We start from the raw sequence: 26,518 nt of genomic DNA, 5'->3' as shown, positions 1-26,518 counted from the left end.
GGGTAAAACCTGCATTTGAGCTTAGTTGCCCATAAAGTTAGAGCTTATCTCTGTTTGCAGTTTCATGATAATTTATCACTAACAATATATTGATTCTACATTATGGTGGACGCCCTAGTAAGCAGACACCCTCAGGACGAGAAAAAGCTGTCTGTAACTGGAGCTGGCCGCTTATAATAATAGTTCCGGTTAGCGGCCACTACAATTGTAAGCGAAAGATGGTCACCTACAGGAGCTAGCCCAGCTTACAACAAACATAGGGGAGGGGGTTTTCTAAGTCAAAAATTTTCAGTGGAAGTACGAAGTAAATAAAAAACTTCCAGAGGGGTAGGAGTTGAAACCTAACCATCTTCCACAGGAGGGATATGGTGTTAGGAATACTTGTATTTTCTAGGCAACACAATATAATTATAGGAGATTGATGAAAAAAACACTCCTTCAACTGGATTGAATTAATGTATCAAACATGTACATAAAATAAAAGTAGTATTCTACAATCTAATCACATGTACTGTTGCTAAATGCTTACATATAAGCTTAGTCTTATTATACAGCTATAATTAAGTTTATATTTCTTCACCATGGAAGCCCACATGCAGGTATAAAGAAACAATTACTAAGTTTATACGCAAAATTTCACTTACAATACGGCAGAAAGTTATGATTAGTGATAAATGCGGTATACATTAGCTTATAAGCTTATATGACTTGAACTTAAGTTAAATACAGTTTAAAACATTTAAGATTAATCATACGTGTACATGCACCATGATGTGAGAACATCACACGAAACAGTGTGCCCATTGAAGAACATGCACACCTAGCCTATCTCGGCGTTATTGCTCGAGAGGCAGAATTCCCTACAGTTTCCGTATTGCATGTCTTAACACAACTTGGGCACCATAGGGTAATAATAACACCGAGAGTGGCGAAAACGTTGAAGAAATTAAAAGCTCGTTTTGACCTTATCAACATCATGGACATCTCAGCCAAAAGCGACGACCTCTTATTAGCTGAAATATGTACAACTTTAGGCATTTGTTTGAGTTCCTATTCTGTCAAGAAAACATCTTTACTCACCTGGGATATATGAAAAGACGGATTTCTTTCATAAAAGGTCATAAAAACTGAAAATAAAAGCATAAAACACGAGTACACCAATTGCAGGTTTCCTTCGAAGCGAACTTCGAAGAACGATTCTGTTTTGGCGGGCATTGATCACATGATCCAAATCAAGTTTACCGCTGACAGTAAAATTGCGCGGGAAAATTGTAATTCATTGGCAGCTCCTTAGAAGAACTGACTGAAAATTAAATTTAGAGATAATGAGAACAGGGGCATTTTACCGGGCTATATATATATTTACTTCTTGTCTTGATTACCTGTCGTTCGAAAAGCACACTCGGTGGACACATTTCGTTTACAATAGATCTCTTTCACAGTCACGCAATAAAAAGATAAATGACCATAAATCGAAAACCATTCAGTGGATAAAGTCAAGAAATTGTGATCTTATAGGAAATAGAGAAGACACTTCTCCAAGTTTTAGGTTTGTGCGTTTTCCCAGACTGCAGATATTTGTCGAAATGTTTCGCAGAAATTTACAGAGCCCAGTACCTCTGTGGTGCACCAATATGGCGGCCGGAAAATAGTGTAAACATCTGGAACTTACTTTGGCTATCTAGGCGACTGATTATCTGAATTGAACAAACAAACATTTACATAAGCACTTTTCCTAATGATCTAACTTCTAAAAAAGCTATAAAAAATCATGAGATAGGTATATATTTTTCGACAAATGCGACTGTAGCTTTGCGCCACGCACCGCCATAACTCTGAAATTCAAAATACGCTGGTTTTCAAACGAAGCACACTATATATTGAGCTGTAACATTGTAAACAGATATAAATTTACCCCCTCTTATGCCTGATGGGGATAAAAAATTTGGTGGCTCTTTAGTTGTCGATTTTAGAAAATGACGTAACTAGACGTCACATGAAAACGATCTATAGGAAAGCTAGCGATTCACTCAGTGAAGGTGTTTCGTGGGTTATTCCGTGGTTTTCCTCCGCCGTTTAAAAAAGAGATCTAGTGGACAACCTATCGTATGGAATTGAATTTAACTTGCACTCTATGATTGTCTTGAAAATCTTACTTAAATACTTTTATAGATATGAAAATGGGATTATGAATCCAACGAAATGATCTGAATGATGACCCAAGATCATATGAACAATTAAACGACTACCGTAAACTGCCGCTCGCAGTAAGCCCTGGACTTATACTACTTAGTAAGGGGTTTTGAATGGGCTTGTAAAAGGAGGGGCTTATATTCGGACCGGGGGGTGGGGAGCTTATAAACGAAATAAAAAACCGTTTCCAAACGAGCTATAGCTGCACATGTTGATCGAAATAGGTTTTTCATTTACTGGTAATTAAGCTTTTAAAAAACATTATAATAAAACGAATTTAGAAACAAGGAAAGCTACAGGAGGGCCTATATCCGGGGGGTATATATTTGGTTTACGGGTAGATGGGCCTATAACCCGGGGGGGTTTATAATTACGGTATGCATATAAAAGCCTACAAGTCTAAATTCTGCTCTACGAAGCAATTTATGCAACTATTAAAAAGAAGGCTTAAAGCATGCATGTCTGTGAGAAATCTTAAATTTTAAGAAATGACTGAAATGAGAGAAAGAAATTAGAGTTAGATGAAGAATAAAATGATGCACTCATTAAATCTAACAAGACATTTCTACAAAACTTGGGTTGATGGCTCTACAGAGGGATTTTCATGTAATGAAATATTAATATGAAGTGACCATCGTCTCTTGTAAATATATATTTATAAAGTATTTATTTCTTTTCTTTTTCACCATTTCTATTCCTTAAAATTAATGACATTTTAAATATCCTCAGAAAAGTTATTTTCAGCTTATCAGTTTTACCCGAGCACATCCAAGTAAAGTTTACAACCAGAGTTAAAAAACTGAACATCAATTGAAAACTTGTGGGTAACAACCACAAAGAAATATTTAAATATTTGCTCAAGTTTGTAATGGTGCATTAATTTTGGGTTAAAAAGCTTTCTAAGCCAAGAGCATTAAAAATTTGTGATAGGAGAAATGACTATATAAAGAACGGATGGAGTCATAAAACACGTCATGTTGACGGTGGGGGGGGGGGGGGGGGGAAGAAGGCCCGTGGCTGAAGTATTCCGCTACAACTTTAGAAACAACGCCGTGTTTATTTGTTTACGGCACGCAATGCAATTGCTTACTAGCGAAGGAGTGAACGGACTAAGTAAGAAAACTAGGCTCCCTAGCGATCTACACATAACTTTTCTTCTTCTCCGTTTTCAGCTCATAATGGACAAATTAGCCATAAAAATATACCATGATAGCATTTTTATTTTTATTTTTCACTCTCGTATCAATATGCGTGCTAAACGGCAGGTAAGTACAGCGTATGAAGAAGGCATGCACCTGTTAGGTCAGTTATTCTTGTCATTAGCCAGCTTTAATTTCGACAGCATTTATTTACCAGATAATAACAACAGGGTGTTGTTTTCACGGGAGATAAATGTGTGAATTATTCAGTTTATAAAATTTTACTGGGGTTCCACTGTAGGTTCATCGACAAAGACGTTAATTAAATTAACAGAGTTGAAATTACCATTTGTCAAAGTCAATATAATTTGGGATGCTTCCAATTCCACCTGTCCAAAAACTGTTTTCCAACATGGGAAATCTCTTTCTTACACCCAGCAGCTGTTACCCTCAGAAAACAAAGTCGTTACCTCACTTTATACTGAATTGAATTATCGTATCGAACAAAACGAAGATAAAGTTTCTTCATGCTTACGAGATGGCAACGTTTTTAAATAATAGATAATAACTTAGCAACCGATGGTGCAATAATTTGGAAAATAGCTATACTCGCTTTTATATAATCTTCTTTAATCTTAAATCTTATAAGAATCAGCATATTTTATAAGAATATCGACGCTGAAATTTGTGAAATTTTAAGAATATATTTAAAATAAACCCGAGGCTGAGATTTTGACACGAATATTATTTTGTGTTGAAACTTTGTAAATACAATTATGTGTTCCAAACTAGACCGTATAAAATTCTTCCTTTAAACGGCAAAACTAGCCAAACAGCATTAGCCGTTTGTTCGATGATAATGACATTTCTGCAAGAAGTTATCATATGTGGCTCCAAATCACTTCACCATCCAGACACCAAATACATTCGAAAACAGAAATGTCATACGCTATAATCAAAGAATATTCTCAAAAGTATTTTCAGCCTAAAATCGGCAGAAAAATAAAAACATTAATTCAGCTTCGGCCGGAAAAAAAAAATTCTTATAAAAGAAACATGAGTGTATACAAACAACCAACCAGCTTGAATTAAACTTTGCTGACGCAGTTTTAAATTACGGTTTTAAATATTTTCAGTTTCTTAAATTATGATAATCACTTTTTGAGGTTTAATATTCTATGTTCCGGGCGATGCGTGTAGATTTGCAGACATGCACTAAACATTTGTTAATGCGTGAGTGGTACAACTTCATGCGATCAGAAGTCGATTTTGTTCACATTTAGAATCATAATGTTGTCCAAATTAATTTTTTTGCTCGTTGTCATCATTTATTCCCTTTGTATGTCGTTATACGTGGCTCAATCTTTGAGCTTCAAAGGTGTCATTGATGTCGCTGATGGAATTCTAGTTTACGGCAACTTTTTTTCGTTTTCGCATCACAAACTTAATTCCACACCGATCGAATCTCGCACAGTTTATGGTGAGCAGGATTGCATTGCAGCGTGTACAGAGTCTTCTCAATGCCGATCACTGAATTTCAGACTAGTTCCAGATGCAAATGGGAAATTTCTCTGTCAACTTTTGGATACTGACAAACTTTTTTTGTCGGAATTGTTCAATGCAAGCTTGGACTTCCATCACCACAGCTTTACGGTAAGTGCATCATGGTGACGAAAAGTTTAGTTTTGTCTTTTTCGTTGGTTGAGTAATCATATAGCAACCCAGATGAGTTAATTATATTATATATCTTATTCCCCGCAAAGTTTATCTTCTGGGCTTGAGGTAAAATTATTGAAATTAAGAAACAACTTATTTTTGTGCGATTTCCATTCCTATTCTAATTGGACCGTTTAAGTAAGTTTTGCTGAAAACATTGGAAGTATACTGATAACGATGGCTGAGAAAGTTCTTTCACGGAAGACAAGTTTAATGCAAAGTTAAATTGGGAGACTTTTTTCTGCGTATGGCTTAACTTAGTGCCCAGCTGCGAAAAGGAGTGTCTGTAAAGAAGCTGAAGTCCTTCAATCTTTTCTAATAAATTTGCAGCTGCGTCATAAGACTAAAAATGGCAATATATTTTTGAGATTTGAGAACCAAGTTCTCGGCGTTTATTTAGTCTTTACAAATAAAGCCTGATAAAACTGTCATCTCGAGATGCTGAAAATTTTATTAAATTAAGATATTAGAAAAAAAACAAACTGTCACTAATTTTCAAGTGGAAGGAATTGTTTTTAAATTCAATTTTTTTTTTCACAACGCACAAACCTTCGTGAAAAATACAATTTTAAAGATTTGTTCTCATTCCCAGTAGATCTAATGCGTCGAGGACTAATTCACCGCTCACTTTCATTCAATTCTACGAATGGGATTTGTATGCAATAAAGAAAGCAAACACACATAAACGAAAAAAGCTCAAATTTGCATGTATCAACAACGATTCATTGAGGACCCATTGAGCAAAGAATGATCATGATAAAGCGCTCGGAGGTAACTTTATTTTCAAATATTCCTTTATTAGAAAACGCTTTTATTTTTGAATTTCGTGATAAACAGCATAGAGCTCGCAGTTTATGAGTGAAATGTTATGAGCTGCAACAATGCGGCGTACAGGGGAATGGTTATGAAACCCGACAACCCGACTTAGCTAGTTATATTTTTTGGCCTTGACAGTGCACAAAAACATAATAGCAAAGATGTCAGTGACGTCACCTATTGCTATCAATATGCCAACCAGAGAACTATTGGCTGATAAAGCAAAGGATTCTTTTGTTTAACGTTTGGGACATTTAAATAACAAAAACGATGTTTGTAAACAGAGATCTTCCGTATAGTTGTTTACTCAGTACTGAGGAGCTAACCAATGGATACGTTTTGGTTACGTAATTCATGCATAGTAAATGAGCGCAAAACAAAAGACTGTGCACGGTCGTGGACCTTCCCACATAAATCTTGGCATCTTTGTTTGCCCCTTTGATGTTTGTTGGGCTTCATAACCATTTCTCTCTAAAAACTATGACGGAAGTACGTTTTCGAAACATAGTTTTTAGGGGAAAATGAATTACGTAACTAAATACGTTTCTATTGGTTAGTTCCTCAATATGGAGTAAACAAATAAGGTACTTTAAGATACACTACGGCGAGGTGCTACTACGGCTACTTTGGCCGTGATGGACTAGGCTGACAACGGTGTTTTACCCGCAAACTCAAATGATTAAGATTTTGCTGTACGGCAACGGTATGTACAGTCTCTACGTGTCTTTACAAAAATGACTACTTTCAAGGAAAACAGAGATCATTCTACTTTCACACGAAATAGGCTTGATTAATGACAATGATTTCCTTCTCCTGTGTTCGTCTTACATCTCCCAGAACTCAGATTTGCCTTTTAGAACTTGATAGAACCGCTTCTAATTCCAACCACAAAAAAAATAATATAAACTCCGATATAAAAAAGCTCGATTTCAACATAGACGGGTTGTTCGTACAACGATTACGTGATAAGCCCGAAAATACAAAACTTTCGATTATAATAAAATACATTTTGAACAGTAATAAACAATTATAGCTCAGATTAGAACACACGAAGCTTTCTTATAAACGGCTGTTCGGCCCGATACTAATATGACTGAATTGATCCTCTCGCGGTAGGTGTTAAATTCGTTCAAATTTTCTGTACAAATGACAAAGAAACAATGATCTTAGAACTGATTTTTATGATTGAGAACTTTATCTACAAACTAGGCTGTTCAAACAGTGCAAAAAGCGTTAAAATGAGAAGTAAAAAGCAGGCTTATACTCACGTAGTAAAGAGTACGTGAAACCAGGCACTTTCCCGCAGTAGAAAGCAAGGCTACGGCGGGAAAGCCGTACTGGTACGCGCGTCATGACGTCACCGGAAGTGATCTTCACTATCTGCCGCCGTACTACAGCCTAGCCGTACCATATCTTAAAGTCCCTATTGTGTTTTGTGCACGGTCAAGGCCGAAAACGAGAACAAAAACACACAACAAAGAAATTTGTCGGGTTTCGTAACCATTCCCCTCTATTAGCTACGTTCGAAACGATGAAGTCTTGATAATCATACGAGTAACCCTAACCCTCAAGGGTGCACTCAAGCTTTTCTGCTGCACCTGTGATTGTTCCCTTTTTAAATTTCTCCGGCGTACGTAGTGTGGAAGGAAAACATCTGTATTGCATAGCTGAGAAAATTACGATAGCGTGTGCATTAATTATATATAATTATTTGCCGTGAAGTACAAATCAAAAATTAACGATTAAATTGCCTGCTGTTTGCTAAGTTATTTTCTCAGTTAAATAATAAGAACACTAGAGGCTCGGGAGTGGCTTGGAATTAAAAAATTCACCAATCCCCCATGTCAGTATGTTGTGTCTATCAATATGAAAAGCCCTTTGAACAATACTTATACTGTCATATTTTTCCAAGTATTTTCCAACCTAAAATTAAAGATCATGTTTTGATTTGGATGTGCTCACTCTTTCTATTTTCAATGTCAATGCATGTTGATTTATGTTAGTAAAATGTTGCCACTACGTAATTTGACATACTATTGGCTCTTCCCAGGCCCCTTGTGAGCTACATCCATGCAAGAACGGAGGGACCTGTTATCCGGTTAACGGAGACTACGATTTCAAATGCGCTTGCACCTCTAGTTTCGGAGGAAAACACTGTACTGACGACAAAAGTAAGTAGACTTTAGGGTTTCCGGGTTCGTTCCCTATTTAGCCTTTAACGTTACTGCAAATATTGCTGTGTTGTTTTAGAGGTAGGTCAACATGTTCAAGAATTCAGGTATCTTTCAGGAAATCTCGTTCGCATAAAAAAGGATGACCGTGCAATTTGGATGCAATACAGCTTGATCGGTGGACGTGATGTCTTCAGGAGAATGGGACTAGCCTATTCTTTCAGGAGGTCATGTTTTGCATGTGAAAAAAAAAAGACATAAACGAGACTTCCGAGAGTATTTGCTAGCTATAGTAAAAACCTCTTGCTGCCTCTTTGTAAAACTTTTATGATTTATTAGTAAACGGCAGGATACTCAATATACCCTGAGATTTGTATCTAATGACGATTTAAAACTGATGATTACATAAATTTAATCATCATTGAGGATTATCGCTGATGATTATTCAAGGAGCTTTTTCTGTGTCAGCGATATAGCTTATGTTTGCATTTCACTTCAGGGTTCAAGAGCTGTGCGGAGCTGTTGAACGCTGGTTTCACCGAGGATGGTTTCTACCAGATCTGGAGTAATCAGGCGGAAGTTATTGATGTCTATTGTGATCAGTCTAGCTGGGGTGGAGGTAACAGAAATGGAACCGCTAAAAAAATAAAACTAACAATAATAGTAATAATAATAATAATAATAATAATAATAATAATAATAATCATAATAATAATAATCATAATAATAATAATAAAATAGTAATAATGGAGGAAAATGTGATTTTTAATACTGTTTTTTATTTTAGAATTTTCCCTTTTTTCTTTAACATTGATGGAAGTGAGTTTAATTGGAGCATGTAATTTTTTTTAGCTTTTAGGTCGTATTTACTCAAAAAGTAACGCAAGAGTGTATCTAATTCCTTTTCTTCAATTCGAATTCCTTTTCCAGTTGAGGCCTGAAAATTTTCTCTCATCTATTATCCAGTGGAAATTAAATCGGTAAAACTACATATATTCCATTCAGTTACTCATTGAAAAAGGTTTCTTGGTTGAGTTTTAAATTGGCGTGGCAATTTTCGGATACTTCACTAGTTAAGGTAAGAAAACGAGAGAATACGAAACATGTTTCAATTACCCTTATGGGTTCCGAAAGATTTTCGGCTTTTTCATCATAGTGGTTAAATCCTTGCGAATAGCTGATTATGCTGCAATTCAAACTCTCTACGCGTGGACACAGTTTGTGCTAATTACAAGAAAGAAATACCCCCTATCTCAAGCTTACAATACACTTAGATTTTTGCACGTTAAACTCTTCTTCTGTATAAACAGAAACGCCCGTTACGGTCAGAGATGCAGCAACTCTCGTAAGTTCCTATTGTTTTATTATTGTAGCAACTGTTATTGTTTTGGGGCTAGGGACTTTTTGTTTCTGTTGTTTGGTCTATAGTTCCCTTAAAGGGTATTGAGCCATTCATGTGGACCTTACGAGAGCTGCTACAGAGCAAGCGTTTAAGCATTTGACATTTTTTTGTAGCAAAGTATCACCATCAATTTAAGTTCGTAATCAGTGATAATTCTTCATGTCACCAGGTTGGACTATGGTGTTCAAGGTGGTATCTGGTATCCCCGCTGACATTTATCAACTGTGGACGTCAGCAGATTCTTTGAACGAGAACAAAACAGAAGCACTGAACGTCAACTCCTCAGTCAAAGGACATTACAAGAACCGCTTTGTGCAAAACTGGCAAACCGCGAAACCTAATGAGGTAGAGTCATGATGGAATACATGTAACTGCACTGTATCTTAATGATTCGATTTCTTAATTTTGGTATTAAGTCCTTCTTCTAATAACGCATCAGTTAATTCCGTCAGATAAATGCCACATGTTACAGCTTTTCTTGAAATAAACATACCTATTCTCGGCTAATAAGTCCTCCTATTTCAATAAACCTGTTAAATGATTCTTTTTCTAATGAAGCACCACTATCAGTTAAAACAATTGAATACCTTTCATGTTTTTGCGTGTAAATGGTTCCATGTCATGTTGATCTAAACGCAGTGATACATATTTTCATTTTTGACGAGAAGGTCAAACACTAAATGTCTTGGGTAGCAAACGCAATATTAGGTAAAAAAGTCCCATCGTTTAGAGAGTCTTAGACAGGGTTTGCGGGGCTCAATTAACACCCACGACCCGAATCCGGATTTCAAATCGGAGTAGAACTCGGCAGCGTTGCCTAGTCCACTCAATTACAACAGAGCGCAATCGATCTAGAAATTTGTCACTCATCCGGCTGTTTTAAATGTGGTGGGCTGGTGCAAAGATATATCTTTCTTTACTGACAAACTCGACGCCTGGAGTTTAGTAGACAAACTACTCAAGCAATTCTTAAGACAAAGCCAAGCCAAGCCATCTAGTTAACATATATCACTCTCTCTTGTTTCAGGCGCGAGTGGCACTGTACAGCAATAATGCGTCCAAACCTGAAGTTCTTTCCCTGGTGTTCAACACCACTAATTCCAACAACGTGAACTGGTTTTCTAGAGATCGTCTAACTCACTCACCCTGGACCAATCTGTTCACCGAACCGCTGCTCACCTTCGATCTACAAGGATGTTGCGGAAGAGCCTTCTACATAACCAAGAGTCATGGTGGCTGCCCACTGGATTATGGATGGCTCCTGGTGTCTTTCGGCGGTTGTGCTTACGAGTTGCGCTTTCCTAAAACAACGGTTATGTATAGTAACCACACAAGCTACACCAACTGGAATAATTATGGTGAGAATATTTGGCAAGCATTTTAAACCCTCATGTTCGACACGGGCTTTCACAGACTCCCATGTTCAGCAAAAACACTGGTACTTCTAAGACGTCATGGCGCTTTACTACATCTAGTTGGTATAAATAAGAAACGTAAATTATCGACGGGAGAAATGTAAAGCCGAAAATTAAAGCTGGGAAGCAAGCAGCGGTAGACTTCCTTTCCACTTAGCAACATGCGGCAGTTACATCAGTATTGTAATACTCTCATTTCCTCCTTGCTGTTCAAAACCATTTCCCTTGTGTGTAGCTATAGCCTGTGGTACAGAGAAACTCATTTTACCTTACGTAATGCACAAACTATACTCGTCGCAAGTCGACCTTTGCTTTCTCCTTCGCTTATTCATCCTCCTCGAGCGAAGCAGGCGGGCAATCTTCGAGCGACAAACTCGCGAACGCGAGCGACGTAAGACGGCGAAACCAACAGGCCAGGGAAAAATTATTGGAAAGGACTTTTAGAAAGGTCTATGCACAAACTTGCTTTGAATGTTTGGAATGAGGAAAATAGATCTGAACCTTTTCCACGATGCTTTCTAATGACTACTCCTTTTTTCCCGCAGGAACTGTTGGCATTGCAGATACGTTGCTAGTGTATATTCGTTGAGGCAAGTTGTGATACCATAAGGCGGGTACAAGGTAGCCAGGTACCACTGCTTGTGGTTAGCACAGGCTAAGGGACATGTTGTGGGGTCGTGAAGCAGGGACAAGCCTGCGCACACGACGCACGTTGTAGGGAAAGTGCGCAAGCTGGTGCATATGAATTAAGCGGATATTGTTTCATTTCTATGTTGTAGTGGGGACAGTTTGAAAGAGTAGTGCACACGATGCGACATTGAAAGTTGAGGTCATTTTGTTCCTGCTGCATGACGCACGAATTCAAGCTATCTGAATTTCCTGAAAGAGCTTTTTCGCTAAAAAGGACATGGCTGTGGGGGCTGCAGCATGTCCCCGCTTCAGTCTCCGCGCCACTTTGTCAGCTAATCAGAAGTAAAACCAAAACCAATCGTGACTCGCTGGCACACGTTTTCCCGCGCTTTGCGTACGCTACACGTTTTTGCTTTGAGTTTTGATTGGTTCACTGGATTGTCTCTGTCCTTTCCGATTGGCCAGTATGAATACCCGACTTTGATGTTGGGTTTGGTTTATTTGGAGAGGTTTACAATTGAATGCATGTCTCAAAACCAAAACCAAACCAATTACTTACCAATTAGACTACTAGACTACAGCTCTACGTGACAATCAATTTAAAACCGCCATAGCGTGTGGTGCCAGAAGTTATTCAATTTCCACAAAAAACAAATTTTATCAAAAAAACGTTCTTGAGTTTCAAAACTTGGCAGTAGAATGTTCTTAAAATTCTTGAAAATCTCGACCTCAATATTTCTACAAAAAGGTTTATTATTCAAAAAAGAACTAAAAAACTTGAAATGACAACAAATAGCGTTTCATAACTGTTATTTATGAACATTTTGTTGTTTTTTTTACAGACATTACTGGATAGTAAGCCTTAGGATAACACAGCCGAGAGCTGAATGATGTAGTTTATAACTAATCCTTATCGATAGAATAATGCTCAGAATTAAGATAGAAATATAAAAAAAATTCCCTTCTGAAATACAACAGTGTAATTAACGATTATTCCACGAACGCGCGTTGGGTATAAGATGGTAGAGAGCCAACGAGGCGCGTAGTGAGAGCTGGAATAATTGTTTTGTTAAAAACGCCCCAAAATATCAAAACTAAACTACAATAAAAAATAATAACGCCCCAAGGACTAATTTAATAATTTGCCAAAACTTCTTGAAGATGTCTTAGGGTGCGTTCCTTTGGGGTGAACTGGATCAGGATCAGAGATCGAAGATCACTCGGATCATGGTGCATCAAAGGAACCGATAAATCTGTGACCAGAGTGGATTCATCGGTTCTTTTGATACACCATTCAACAATCAATCAATCAATCAATCAATCAATCAATCAATCAATCAATCAATCAATCAGTCAGTCAGTCAGTCAGTCAGTCAATCAATCAATCAATCAAACTTTGTTTAGAGAGGGTTTACACTTAATAGTTAAAGTGCAACTAACCCCCAATTTTTTTTTTTCCTTTAATGAAATCTACTAGTTTGCCCTATTACTTCAGCGAAAAAATTATCTCGATTGATAAAATCCTTGCGATTCTACAGACGTTTAAAGTTGTAATTTCTTGCCCCACGACCGAGCAGAGCGGGATTTGGGTCGGGCTTGTTGCGACGTCATCGAAGGACTGCTCAAAATACTCCAGAGACGTTTGACTGGGTTTCGAGCGCTGTGAAAACAGATTTGGGGTATTTGTGCTTCATATTTTATCAAAAATGGGCAAGACTGTTAAGTGAAAGAACTGTACCATCTAGCAATACAATTCGGAATCTAGCTACGATTAGCATGGCTACGATGTATATATATTTTTTCGATTTCGAAGTGCGGGTCGCCAGTCGAGCCCGCCACACTGCAAGTTACGATCCACAATTTGCCGGCCCATTTGGCTAATCTACTAATCTACATACAACGCTTCTTTAAGTACTCTTACCGAACCCTTGATAGTTCATGATAACGAGAGCATATTTCCCCACTAATTATTCAAAAACGCGGAAAAATTCGTCAATTAGCATCAAGTCAATTAGCATGTACGAACATAAACATTGATTGCGAGTTTCACAAATTTGCACTTTTCGTACTAGTAATTGAAATCCTTCGACAAGATTTTGACAAAAGGTTCAGTATGGTATCAGTTAAATGAATACATTTCTCCTTCACTGTTCTTTTGTTTCAAAAGTCTTTTTTGCGTACGCTAATAACCTGAGTGTTGCGATTCCGTCCAAAACCTTCTCCTCCCGGGTCTCCTTTAGCTTTCTTTCAGCGCTTCAATCTCCGTCGGTGAAGTCGAACCTAAATAGTTTGTTTTACTTTCCTCATATACTTATCAATGCTTGATTCGTTTTAAGTTGAAACTGAGATATATTTTGTCGCTCAAAGAACAAAACAATTGTGTATGCAGACGAGCAACTCAAGCGCCGATTGTCGGCCCTCGTGCGTGTCGTTGTGTATGAAATCCACTAATACATAGCTAGTTCTGCAGTTCGAAGCCTCACTTATCTCAATCGCTGCGCTGTAGGACTTGGGTGAGGTTGATTATTCGTTTAGAAAGCTCTCTATTTCGAGGACGAAGAAAACTCGATGGGTATAATTTGCCGTATAATTATCTCACCTACAGTAGTTTCCATTATTTTGGTCTGGGACATCTGGGGCTCATTTGAATTGAATAGCTAGTCAGATGACTTCCAGCTTATTTCAACGATTCGTGTCATATCTACCTTGACAATATCGAGCTTCGCACTAGAAGCTAGGGAAGAATGTACGGGCCATGAAAATCCTAGGTTTTTACAGAAGCGGCGAACCTGACATCGAAAAACTGCTCGATGTCCGACTTCGCACAAGTCTGCACACTGCTTTCGGCTTTTTCTCGCTTCTGGACGAGTGTCACTGGGATATAGGTATTGAATGAAGAGGATTGCTCTTTCCTAAGCATGCTGTACTGCGAATCCCTCGAAAGACACATCTTCCTTGTATTCTGCAACGATTTTGAATCACACTAGTTCATGTTCACATACATTCTTCTTAAAAGCAAAACATTGTTGACCATTGTTGGTCCTTCAATGACGTCAGAGGCCAACTCACCTCATTCTTCGCTATTGCTCTGTCATGGTCACGGAATGGGCTTATTTTACGGGCTTCAAAAATTCATAGGAAATTAATGAAACTATCTACAACGATAATTTTTTCGCAGTGGTAATCAGAAAAATGAGGAGATATTCATGTTATGTTACTTCTGTTTATTTGTTGTACATATGTCTATGTTATGTATGTTACTGCGTAAAGACATAAATGATATATGTTGTTTTATAATCCATCAAATATTTTCGCTCGCGCGCGATTGGTCTAAACACGTCACATGACCGAATATTCCCAGCTAAAACTGGGGAATATCGGAGAATATTCTCCAATTTTCAAAACTGCGCGTGTTGCGAAAACGATTTGAAGGATAATAAAAACTATAGCCTCCATTTTGCGCGAAAATATGCTCGGACATTATCATTGGACATTATCTGTTCCTCGCTCTCGGAAAACTGTTCGCTTCTCGGAACAGATAATGTCCGCGGACAAATATCCCAGCATATTTTCGCCCCAAATGGAGGCTATTGTTTATATATAATATATGTTCCTTTCTTCTAGCCAGCTAATTTACAGACATGTCGCGAAACAGGTTAAACGTGCACAGCTTATCTGTTGCTAAATTGGTTAGGGTGCGTTCCTTATGGGTGATTTGGATCAGGATCAGTGATCTAAGATCACACGGATCATAGCATTGTTAATGCTGTTAGTACTATTAATGTCGAGTATTTACCTCTTAACTTAGTTTTTAAATAATGTTGTTATTTTGGTTGAATTTTAGATTTTTAATTTAGGTCTTAAGACATTTATAATAAGGCCACAGGTTTACTAATTATATTAAAGTGCAACTAACCCCAATTTTTTTTTCTCGCTTATTCCAAAGATAAATACCGATAGTTTAAAAGGTTCCGTGGCTGCGTGGCGCAGTTTGTAATATATACTAATTATACAACGATTTCGAGTGGTATACTGTGGAATACCCCACGAGTCACTTGAATTTTCTCGGTATACATACGAACCATTAGGCGAGCATGTATACCAAGAGAATACAAGTGACAAGTCGGACATTCCGTGGTATACCACGAGAGAGCGTTTGCATAACTGTTTTATACCATGCCATAGAAAATAGAGTGGCCAACACTCGGGGTGGGGGGCGGGGGTACTCCCTTATATGGGCTATACAGATATGTGCGGCCTCAAAGGGTAGGGTTTTTCAGCCGTTTTGGTCGTAAATAGGGTGTCGATTTTGGCCATTTTGGTCTTAAATAAGGTATGGTTTTAGCACTCTAGTCTTGAATTGGGTATGTTTCTTGGAGGAAACTGCTTTTTCATCATAATTATCAATAAGACCGTCAACAAAAGCCCTTCATAACTTATGTTTAAAGCAACTGTGCCAGCCGCAATGGTCATAAATAGGGTATTGAATTTTTTGGCAGGTCATAAGTAGGGTAGCAAAACTCGCAGATTTTGGTCATAAATAGGGTAAGGGTTTTGGTAAGTGGGCCGCACACCCCCATCCAACTTTTGTGGGAGTAACACCCCCGGGAGCCAACACAATACGCGAGGCGCATGATGGGAAAGTTGCATGTAATACCCTCGAATATGCAATGACTTTCCTGTATTCTGATTGGCTGTATTCTCTAGCTAGGGCATGGTATAAACTAATAATAATATATAACATATAGCTACATATACTACATAGTTTTATGAAGCACGTATGGCTCGGATTAACAGGAGAAACAACCAGCGAACTTCTCTCATATCTTTAATCTGTAAACGGTTCGCCTATTAAGACTTCTTCCTTCCTAACATATGTACTATAAAGACTGGAGGAAAATTTTGTCCAATGGTCCTTGTGTACTGAAAATCGAGTTAAGAGTTTAGAAAGGAGCGAGCTTTTCCAAACCCTTTTCTGGATTTCTTGAATCCGCCGATAGCCTGGTGCTAGCCTGCCATGCCACTAGCAGCTTACTAGCAACATAGTTTTCAGGTTTGCCAATATGACAAGACTATAGCCGGAAACTTCTTGTTCGTACAGTGTTCGTCATGCTCCATAAAATGGTGAACGAATCCTTATCGCCTGTATAAAGAACGCAAAGTAATCGTCACAAAACAAAGGGAAAAATGAAACTGTTTTTGTGGGATGATGCAATATTAAGGCCTACTCTGGGATCTTAAGTCGCCGTAACTTAAGGCGACTTTGGGCGATTTAAGGCGACTTTAGGCGACTTAAGCAAAATTGGCAGAAAAAACATTGCAACTTTAGGCGATTTAAGGCGATTTTAGGCGACTTAAGGCGACTCAAGGCGACTTAAGGCGACTTAAGGCGATTTAAGGCGACTTAAGGTGACTTGGGGAGACTTTATTTCACTCGAGTGCTATAAATTTAAACTTAGCAACAGTCTCTCCATATATCTCTTGCAGTACACCAATATTGTACCAATACTGGTACATAATTAAGTCACCACAGTCTCAAATATCCAGGGCTGGGTTGTTCAATGCCTGATTAAACTAACCCAGCTTTAGAGGGAATTTTGATTACTTTCATTTTTTGTAACTTTTCGGTCCAGTTTTCTGTTTATGTTGTTTGCCTTTCAGTTTTGAGTTTGATTCATTTTAAAACTACACAACCATAAGCAGTGAAAGATATTTCTATTCAAAAAATATATATATATATTACCTGGGTTAGCGCTAACCGGCTTTCGAACAACCCGCGCCAGATTTCAAACCATTAAAAAAAAATACTATTAAAGAAAGGATTACGACAACACTGAACAGATACTACTATAAGAATAATAATAACAATAAACACCAGCAAGGTAGCATGAATATTAGTGAAGATATCACAATAAAAAAATCAAACAAAACTAATAAAAATATATTCACAGTGACAAAAATTTTAAATTTGAGATTTCTTGATTTAATTTGAAGTGTTTGTATATTTTCTATCAATTATTCAAACAACGGGGAAATTAAAATTAATTTAGCTCCTTTACATGCATTTATTTTACAATGCTTCCCGAATTATAAAAATGGTTATTTTGGTAGACTTATCTGCCAATTTTGGCATCTCCACTGTCAATTTCAGTTCTTTTCAGGGACCCAATCGATTTGGTGCTCTCCTGCCTCAGTCAGACAAAATATTCCAACACCATAATGAGTAGCGCATGCTAAGTTCCTTCGTAAGAACACGTCCTGTCAAATTTCACCAACTACTTGTCAGAAAACTTTGATGACCCTGGCAGTGAATCGATTCTTTTCAGAAGGTTTTGTTGATCAGACCACCAGGAAATACACCTTCCAAACTTTCACTAGTTTCCACCTGACACATTACAAATGCCCAGAACGACATTTTCACAACGAAATACTAGAAATTGATACATCGATACCAGACACACTGGTCTCCGCCATTTTGATTCTCCCAGTAACCCTTGCGCCGCTGACTGGTTTCCATGCTTCAAAGAGACGAGATGTCTGTGCCACGAAAAACTCGAGTTCTCTTGCTAAGTGTTCGGGTGATTTCAAATCACCCGATAATAAATTACTGTCTTCAAATATTTCGGAGAGTATTAGTTTGGCGTTTTGTTTTTTTTCTTGTCTTTTGTAAACGCCTGTCGGAGTAATCATACTCGCGTGAGCGCGAGTAGGTTGTGTGAGCTCGCGTACTTAGTCACGGGGCCAAACTAAGTCACGTGTTCCAAACATTCGCCTGGCGGCCATGTTTACTGAGAGTTGATCACAGAGAATTTTCGGTACCTTAGCTTTCGATAGTAACAGTAGCGCAGTCCACGTAAAGTGTATAAGATGATGTGAATACCTGGCTTCATCATGTGTACGAAAAGGATAGATAAACATTATGCTGCAAGTTGGTTCGTCTAATTACGAAATTCAAACGTTTACAGTTGGTCGAATGTGGAAGTAAAATGCAAACAATGATTTTTGCTGTAGAAATGGCCCACTTTTGTCACTCTTTTACACTGGGTAAGTAAAGTATTTAAAGTGTAGACTCAATTCGGTTCAATTAGCTTTGGATGACCATATTTTTACTGCTCAGTGTAAAAGTGACTAGAAAGAATCGAGCCTTAACCCAGAAATATCTTTCTGTTTTTTTTCTTTTCATCTTGATGATCTGGAACACCTCTCACTGTTGTTGTGTATTAATTATAGACTGTAGGTCTTCGGAAGGTTTGATTCAGAAATATCGTACAAAAATTAATAAGCTTAAATGAAGTTATTGCAGTTTAGTCATTTGTTATATCCTTCCACATCTAATATATTTCCTGATGACAACACAGAGTGTCATCTTAATTATTAACTCTTTTACAATGAAATACAAGAAAAAAATAAAACTTAATAGAAATAAAAAGCCATCTGTGAGAGAGTATACATCAGATTGTCATTCCTATTTAAGTATTGTTCACATGTAGAAATTATTCTTGCTAAAATGGGGGCTAGGGAGGTGCAAGACTATAATAATATTAGGGTTTTTTGTGTATAAGGGAGCCATGGCCTTGAGACATAACAGTAATTGTCGGGTCCTCAGCTTCTTAAAGGACCCTAGTCAGCCTCTGCTATTTTCAATGCCATCAAAATTATTGATATTGCATGGTGAGGCAAAGTCTTGTTGCTTTACTGTAAGTTTCTGAAAGTATGTCCCTTTATCTTTAGTAGCTTCACAGTGATTTTCTTTGCTTTGACATGCTCCGAATAAAGCATAGAAGGCAACCTCTTGTATGTAAACAAAAACAAAGGTGTGGCTGACTAGGGCCGTTTAAGGGGGGGTTTAGATGGCTCCAATGCATTGGGAACAAGTGTTAAAAAAAAATTAAAAGCACAACTATCGAGGCTACCTCTGCTGCATCCTGCCCCCCCCCCCCCTGTTCCGTATCCAGTACCCATTTATACATCTGGGTGAGGAGAGGCACTATGAGAGTATGAACACAATGCAATGATCCACAATAGGGGTCCATTGCACCAACCATTGGGTCATCGTGCTTCCTCCTCGATAGGGTTAGAGTGGAGTTTACCCTAACATGACAGTTACAAGTCTAATAACCTTCTACAGGGGCAATTTCAGTGTGTTGAAACCTTTTTAACACTGCGTAACCGATAGCGACTTAAGGCGACTTTAGGCGACTTAGGGTGACTTAAGGCGACTTAGGGTGACTTAAGGCGACTTTAGGCGACTTAAGGTCCCAGAGTGGGCCTATATTATTACATAATCACACATAGTCATCGTGCGTGTTGAATGTTTGAGGATTTTATGAAACCCTAGAATCTCTTCCCGATGAAGATAGTGAAAACTCGAGACGTAATCGGATCGTCGCATTTATTTTACAATGTGGCAGACAAGATGATATTTGAAATGTAAACCGCCTTTGCTTCTTGTCATATCCTGTCTAAACGGCTCAAGCAGACCCATGCACACAGCTAAATGACAGTGCATTTATTTTAAATGAATGTAAGTGATTATGTTATTGCTGATACAGTGTTCGGGTCCCCTGTGTTTTGGCGGGCAAGAAGATTTTCATGAACGCAAATCGATACAAAACTTGACAAGTAACTTTACCTCTGCCACGATGCACCCGGAACTGGACCAAATTTATTATTGACTGCGTAGCCTTTTCAGCTGATTTACAGGCATCAGCAGTATCAACATGTAGGCAATGAAAAGCTTATTTCGATCGTGGAAAATCGTTAACGCCGCCCGCGAAAGAAAGATAACCAAGGTAAAAGTTCGATTCACCCTGTGATCAGCCATGGTTTAAGACGGTAACCAACGTCGAGATGACAGATATATCCACCTGCAGCGCATAGTATCTCGGATCCCGAGGCGTCCAGATTGCGTCAATTTCATTCGGTCACGTTTTCGACAACGTTTGTTTTCATGGCAAAAAAGTAAGCCAAATCCGGACCAGCCACTCGGACCGTCCGCGCAATATATTCGAACGTACGTCTAGATAGTCCGAAGTGCTCTTTCCACCATTTTTCAACGAAATTTCCGTGCAAAGGGGTTTGTTTCAAACCCGAATTGGTCAGCGAAGTCATCCTCTCTCAGCCATTTCTGATAGTTTTCCGGTTTTGGAATTTGAATCGCCTGGTTATCGGGTTAAATGAATGAAAACAGAAGTCACATTTAACTAGAGAATGTTGGTCTGTAAACAAACACCTAGAAAGAATGTTCAGCTAGTTAATCGGCCTAGTGAATAACAGTATATAGATATTTTGCATGAATTTAAATGATTATGTTGTTCGGATCCCCTGTGGTTTGAGTTCATTGACAGTAAATTAAAAATAACAAACAGAACTTAGCATTGACGCAGAGCCTGAATTAAGAAATTTTGCAAACCAAAGCGAATTTCCCTTTGGGCGAGCGAGAGGATTTTTTTTTATAAACACAAATCCAATAGGATCTTTAAAATTGAATACAGGCCAAAGTTTAAGCTTGTTCTTTTGTTTACGTTTTGAATTCATGCTGAGTTAACGTCAAAATATGACGTAACGTTCAGGCAAATGTATCTAATAGAATTATTTTTTTCGAGAAAAAGAAATTTATTCCGTAACTTCTTTGAGCTACTTGCTAATGGTTTCCTTCGCAGCGCTTCTTTTTTCTGCAAAGTTCAAGGGATTTTTGGTGTCGAATTCCTTCGTTGTCCGGGGTCACGTTACATGTTGGTCGCCTGTCGCGATCGCGCGTGGTTGATTCTTCACTCGAATTCGTGGCCATAATTTCCTTTCGGTTGAGCCTTGGTAAACTTGAGCGGCGGTTATTTTCGAACTAATGTAGGAATCAGACCGAAAGGAGATTTGAAAACGAATTTATTCTAGGCTCACTTTGATTTATAAAAGTAATTTCAAAAACGCATCTGGCTGAGTTATGTGGTTTTCGACTAAAAAGCAATAGGTTACAGTAATTCTAAGAAAAGGTGACAAACAGAATCAAAAAGATAAAGACAGACAACTTACAGATATTTCCTCCTATTGATGTGAAGTGGTAAAAAGACTGTACAACGAAAGCATATTGGAAACAGCTGTTGAGAAAGAGAGACAATCGTGCCATACTTCGCCAAAAGGAATATGCAGACAGAACACAAGCAGCTAAACACAGCAATATTGAGGACGGTGACAAAGCGCTATTAAAGCAGACACGTGAAAACAAGCTCTCACCTAACTATGAGCCAATAAGATGCGCAACATTGCTAACATGAAAAGGCTTGTTAATCCTGAAACTGTTGACAAAGGGGAAATAGATCCGCAGCCACAACTGGCAGCCAGTGCAGCCCGAACAGGATCACACGAATCCCAGCCCTAGTCAACCAACAGCAGATACACGGAAAGCTCCATCTGGTCCCTTGCCTTCAGTTGCCTCGCGCCCTCTGCGTGCCAGGCAAGCACCCACCTGAATGCAAGATTATGTATACGCATAGTTTAAATTACTCAGAAGAAAATAAGAGAATCTGAACTTTCTTTTAAACACTTTATTAGTCACTTTGAGTTTGTTATCTCTACTTTTCTAGATTTACTTGTTTGTTTTTGTAGTAATTTAGGGGAGATGTAGTGTCCCGTATGTTCATTGTGACTATATTATTATGGGATAAACATGGTGTTATAAACCGAGTTGTTTACTACTTATACTAGTAGTAATCAGAGATTATGAGAGTGCGTTCGACGCTCTCACTTTAATATATAATTATACATCGTAAATAAATGATTTCACTAGCTGACTTTCAACCTTTGTCCATTGCTAAAATCAACATTTTTCAGCAGCAACCGAGGTTTTACAGTCAGACATGCATAGTGTCAAAGTCCATGCTAGTGAAGAGGTCACGATTTGTTGATACGTTGCGTGACGCTGCCAGTTTCTGTAGTCTCTCAAGTTTCATAGAATATTTAAATTACGTACATTATTCTAAGCTAGCATTTGCAGTCGCGTGCTCGTCTCGCGACTAATTCGAGTATTTCCCCTGGTGAATAAAGTAGTCTTATGGATCTTACCTTCAGAGTACTTTTCCACCGATTCCAAACAATAAAATTTCGACCGAATAAAGACTGAGCTATCTGTCGCGACTGGAACTAATCAACAAATGCAATCCAAATGTAGCTGTTCCTACGGTTATCATCCCAAAGCCAAGTCGTGTTAATAAACAAGGACAATTCCCTCAGATTGCGATAAATGCTGCCGTTGAAGCGTTTAAATTCACCAAAATCTAACGCTGAGAGCACATAATAGCGAGGCGTACGGCGACTGAATGGAAAGAAGTAAAAAAAAAATCCATCGGAAAGACGAGCTCACATGGCCTGCTAACAGACTCACATGTTCGCCACATGTCTTATCACATTGTCTTAGCATGCCCCTGCAAAAATCAAGCGGGGTGGCCATTTTGGTGTCCTTATAGGAATGTGGTTTTTTTCAGCTTAGAACCGTGCACATGGAGACCAACGCTGAAAAGCCACAGGTCAAAATTAGGTTTGCGTTCCACTTCGTCGAACGCAATTAGGACGAACACACCACACAACTGAAGTGGTAAAAGCCAAACATCTTTCTTACATTTAACAAATGGGAATCTCAGCTCAGTTGAATGCTTGTTCAAACTTAAATACCTTGATAACTAATGAAATTTTTTACCTATCTTTATTCGTTGCCCAATTTATCGCAACACTAAACATATGCCCAGTACTGAAACATTTTCGATTTCAACTGTTCAGGCGGAGTTTAGGCCAAGAAACAAGCCTGCAAAATAGACCGACCAAAAAGCATAAATATTTAGACATCGAAAGCATAAAATGTTGAAAACCACTGCATGACTTTAGACCGAATTAATAACTGTTATATTTTAATCCTCAATCAAAACAAAGTATCATATTCATGGAATGGTATAATGAATAAATGCTCAGGTATACTCTCTTAATTAGTTCATGACTCCAGCTGACTCACTCTCATGATAACCTGCGTGCATGGTTATAAATCACTAAATCTGAGGAGAACATTTTGTTGATGGTTTTTTAATTTGATTGTGAAACTCAATTTAAAGTCAATCTGCAGTTGCACAAAAGGTTAAGAGTTAAGGACCTTCTTATTTTTCTCGCTGCTTTTTGAAAATTTAACAAGGATTTTTTCTTGCTCTCCCTATTATTTCTCCTGTATGTAAGGGGTCAATCTCAATAGTGTATTCAAATTCTAACTTCTATCTGAGACCAGGAAAAAAAAACCTACTTTTCCACCATTTTTCTGCCATGTGATCTCTTTTGTTTCATACCCCAAGCCTCTAAGCAGCCAAGTCCGAATTGTCGAAGTAAATTGGCGTTTAGGATTTGGATTGTATTTTCTAGTATTCCTAACGGTTCTCAGTCTTAGTTCACGCTGGGAAAACAACCCGAGACGTAACATTTTCTTTTTCGCTCCAGAATACATCGTTTAGCTCGTTTTCCAAAAGCACTATTACACATTGTCGGGACATTGACCATATTTTCTTGTAGTATTTTTAATCTAGCCCTAAAAAATAACGCGTGCAATTACTGGCTATCAGTTGAATTCAAAAGTGCTCCCAATTTGCCTAGAAAAGAATAAGCTAACAGATCATAGTCACTTTCATAAATCTTTGCCATTTGAAAAATTCTTTGTTTAGGAATTTGAGAATAGTAATGTAATATGCCAGCCGCGGTGTTAGACGAACGAAACAAATGCGAGGAGACGCGGTCGTCACTTCCCGCCTTTTTTTTTAATCAAATAACGAGCATCTTCAAATAGATTTTCGAAAAGACCTATAAAGTCATAGGTTACAGCACAGGGATGACATAGTTTGTCAAAGTCTTGCCAGTGTTCATTCCGCATTCGTATTTACCACATACTTCGTGACTTCCGGAAAAGTCACACCACTGCCTGTTTCAAGGGCCTGCTTTGTTGGGTTAGGCCTGTATCGTTTGATGATAATTCTACCATACGCTCGATGAAAATACTTGTTATCTTTCACAAATTTATCCTTGTAAGCGGAAAGCACTCGCTCCATAGGATCCCGGAGAAATAGGAACGTAAGAGGTTTTAAGCATTGGTTCCACTTCTTGTCGAGGGAATTTTCTGAAATCGTTTTTCAAACTACCATTATAAATTTGCTTGTAATCTTCTACCAAGACAGACAATTTCTTTTTCCATTGTGAGCTTGAGACTTTGGGTACAAAACAGTAAATAACTTTCCTGCTACGAAACATGTTAAAATAATGAAGATCCTTCCCAAGTACAGTGTCGGCGTTACGTTTGTGCCTCTTGCAGTAATCTTGGACTCGAGCTTTTCGTTCTTGCAAACGAGTTTCCATCCTCAAACTCTGATTGATGCTAGTCCTGTTTGTGAATGATGTTAATTAAAATTATTACAAGTACACTTTTAACCATCATTAGTTTAACCATCATTAGCTGAACTTGAGTTGTAAGGCCTAATGAAACCTTAAAACCCATCTGGATTGGCAAACTTTTGGCCACGCGAGTGGCCGTTTATTAAATCAATAAAGTCTACAGCATTTATTTGCCAGTCACTCATCCTTAAGGAAGAGCTAACCTTTAAACGACCTCGTTCTCAGCAAAGGTGAGGGTGAAAACCGCTGGCGAGCTCCAGAATAAGACTATATGTACCGGAGGAGACGGGGTGGAGGAGGGGATGAAATTCCAGCACGATGCTTTCTTCAATCGACGTGAAGGGAGAGAAAGCGCATGGAGGAATGTGACGTCATAACCGGCTGAAGTACCGGAAGCCCCTCAGGCGGAAGTGAGAACGGAGTCATAAGAAGCATCATAAAACTATTTATTTTACCTGGTGAAATAAATCTCCTTTAAGGTAAGAACTAGCAAGCAGTTGTATCAATGTCCCAGATGACTCACGGAAAATGCTTTATTACCTGTAGCAGCTCTTTCGTTTCAAGCAAAGTCTTAATTGCATTCCAGACTGCTTTGACTGTTGGCCTTGATCCTGCCAAATCAAAAGAAAATGCTACTCATATATGATGAAACAAGACTGGGAGCTGTTTTGAAAATTACTCACTGAACTTTCTCCGTCAATGGCTGATCTTTTTAATGTTGCCCCCGCAGGGTTTTGGCCCAGAGGCCAAAACCCGAGGAGGCACGCTAGGATTCCCCACGTGTATACATACAAAGGATTTCAAAAAAGCAAGAAATGTGTTTGTAGTCTGCGAACCGTTCTCGATTTGATGAAACTAGGCGCGCAAGGTGGTCTTGGGTAATGTGGGGCAAGGAACGCGGGCTCACAAAACGGCTGGAAATCGAGCTTAGGTGGGGTGTTGGTCGGTGTTGATTACATGAAATTCTTGATTTCAAGGTTCTTGCAACCACGAGTTCGCGTTTCACCATCTTCTAACAGCATTTCAAGGCTCTTGTAACCACGAGTTCGTGTTTCGCCATCTTCGAGCAGCATTTCAAGGTCAAAAATACACTCCAATTACAATATGGTCTGCATAACGATTTTAGCGCGATCAAGTAAATTCGCTTCGAAATGGCAGAGATCCTCATCTAGGACAAGTTGAAAACAATTTCAAAGATCCTGAAGATGGATTTTGGGAGAAAAACAACTCGGAAGGTATCTTAAGAGATTTTGAAGTATACTAGAAATTAAAGGCCAGTGTGGTTCAATTACAACTAAATAGCTAAATACTCTTAATTCCGATCGCCAGCTTTACCTTTGGCATCTCGTTTATTCGGATCGCTTATTTGTATTGAGTAATTCTACGTAGCGCAGAGCTCATGTGTGGGCTGGGTGACTTTGCAGGGATCCAAATATAAATCTAAATGTTTTGCAGCGTTTTCGTTGAGGTCAGAAAGCTTGACTCAAATTGCATATATGGTGACTGTAACACGATACTTCTGTTTACGCCTCGGAAAAAAAAAAACCGACTTCCGTTCTGCTATCGAGATACGTTTGCTCGTATATCAAGACAAATGGCTTGTTTCAGCATTAAATTGGAACAGCA

General features: G+C 38.4%; 2 protein-coding genes and 1 pseudogene across 3 annotated transcripts in view; 1 reads left to right on the top strand and 2 right to left on the bottom strand.

Moving 5' to 3' along the window:
- Positions 1-1,223, bottom strand: part of LOC110069457 (cohesin subunit SA-2-like) — a 31,252-nt gene extending 30,029 nt beyond the window's left edge. For both annotated transcript variants that reach the window (XM_089294178.1, XM_089294179.1), the window contains exon 1: positions 1,081-1,223. The gene's annotated coding sequence lies outside the window, so the exon portion shown is untranslated. The remainder of the gene's footprint in view (positions 1-1,080) is intronic.
- Positions 1,224-4,499: 3,276 nt separating this feature from the next.
- LOC110069428 (uncharacterized) lies at positions 4,500-17,442 on the top strand. Its single transcript, XM_020776954.2, has 7 exons — positions 4,500-4,985; positions 7,915-8,035; positions 8,535-8,654; positions 9,607-9,782; positions 10,465-10,795; positions 11,398-11,442; positions 12,325-17,442. Exons 1-6 carry the CDS (start codon positions 4,623-4,625, stop codon positions 11,439-11,441), a joined length of 1,155 nt encoding a protein of 384 aa, XP_020632613.2. The 5' UTR covers positions 4,500-4,622; the 3' UTR covers position 11,442; positions 12,325-17,442.
- A 6,537-nt stretch (positions 17,443-23,979) lies between these two features.
- Positions 23,980-26,236, bottom strand: LOC149109070 (carbohydrate sulfotransferase 11-like; annotated as a pseudogene).
- Positions 26,237-26,518: the final 282 nt, after the last annotated feature.

The sequence above is a fragment of the Orbicella faveolata genome, unplaced genomic scaffold, assembly GCF_042242905.1.
Source record: "Orbicella faveolata isolate gen_17 unplaced genomic scaffold, um_ofav_v1 contig_25, whole genome shotgun sequence".
Lineage (NCBI taxonomy): Eukaryota > Metazoa > Cnidaria > Anthozoa > Scleractinia > Merulinidae > Orbicella > Orbicella faveolata.
Note: the sequence above shows the minus strand (reverse complement) of the source record. Positions and strands in the feature narration are given on the sequence as shown.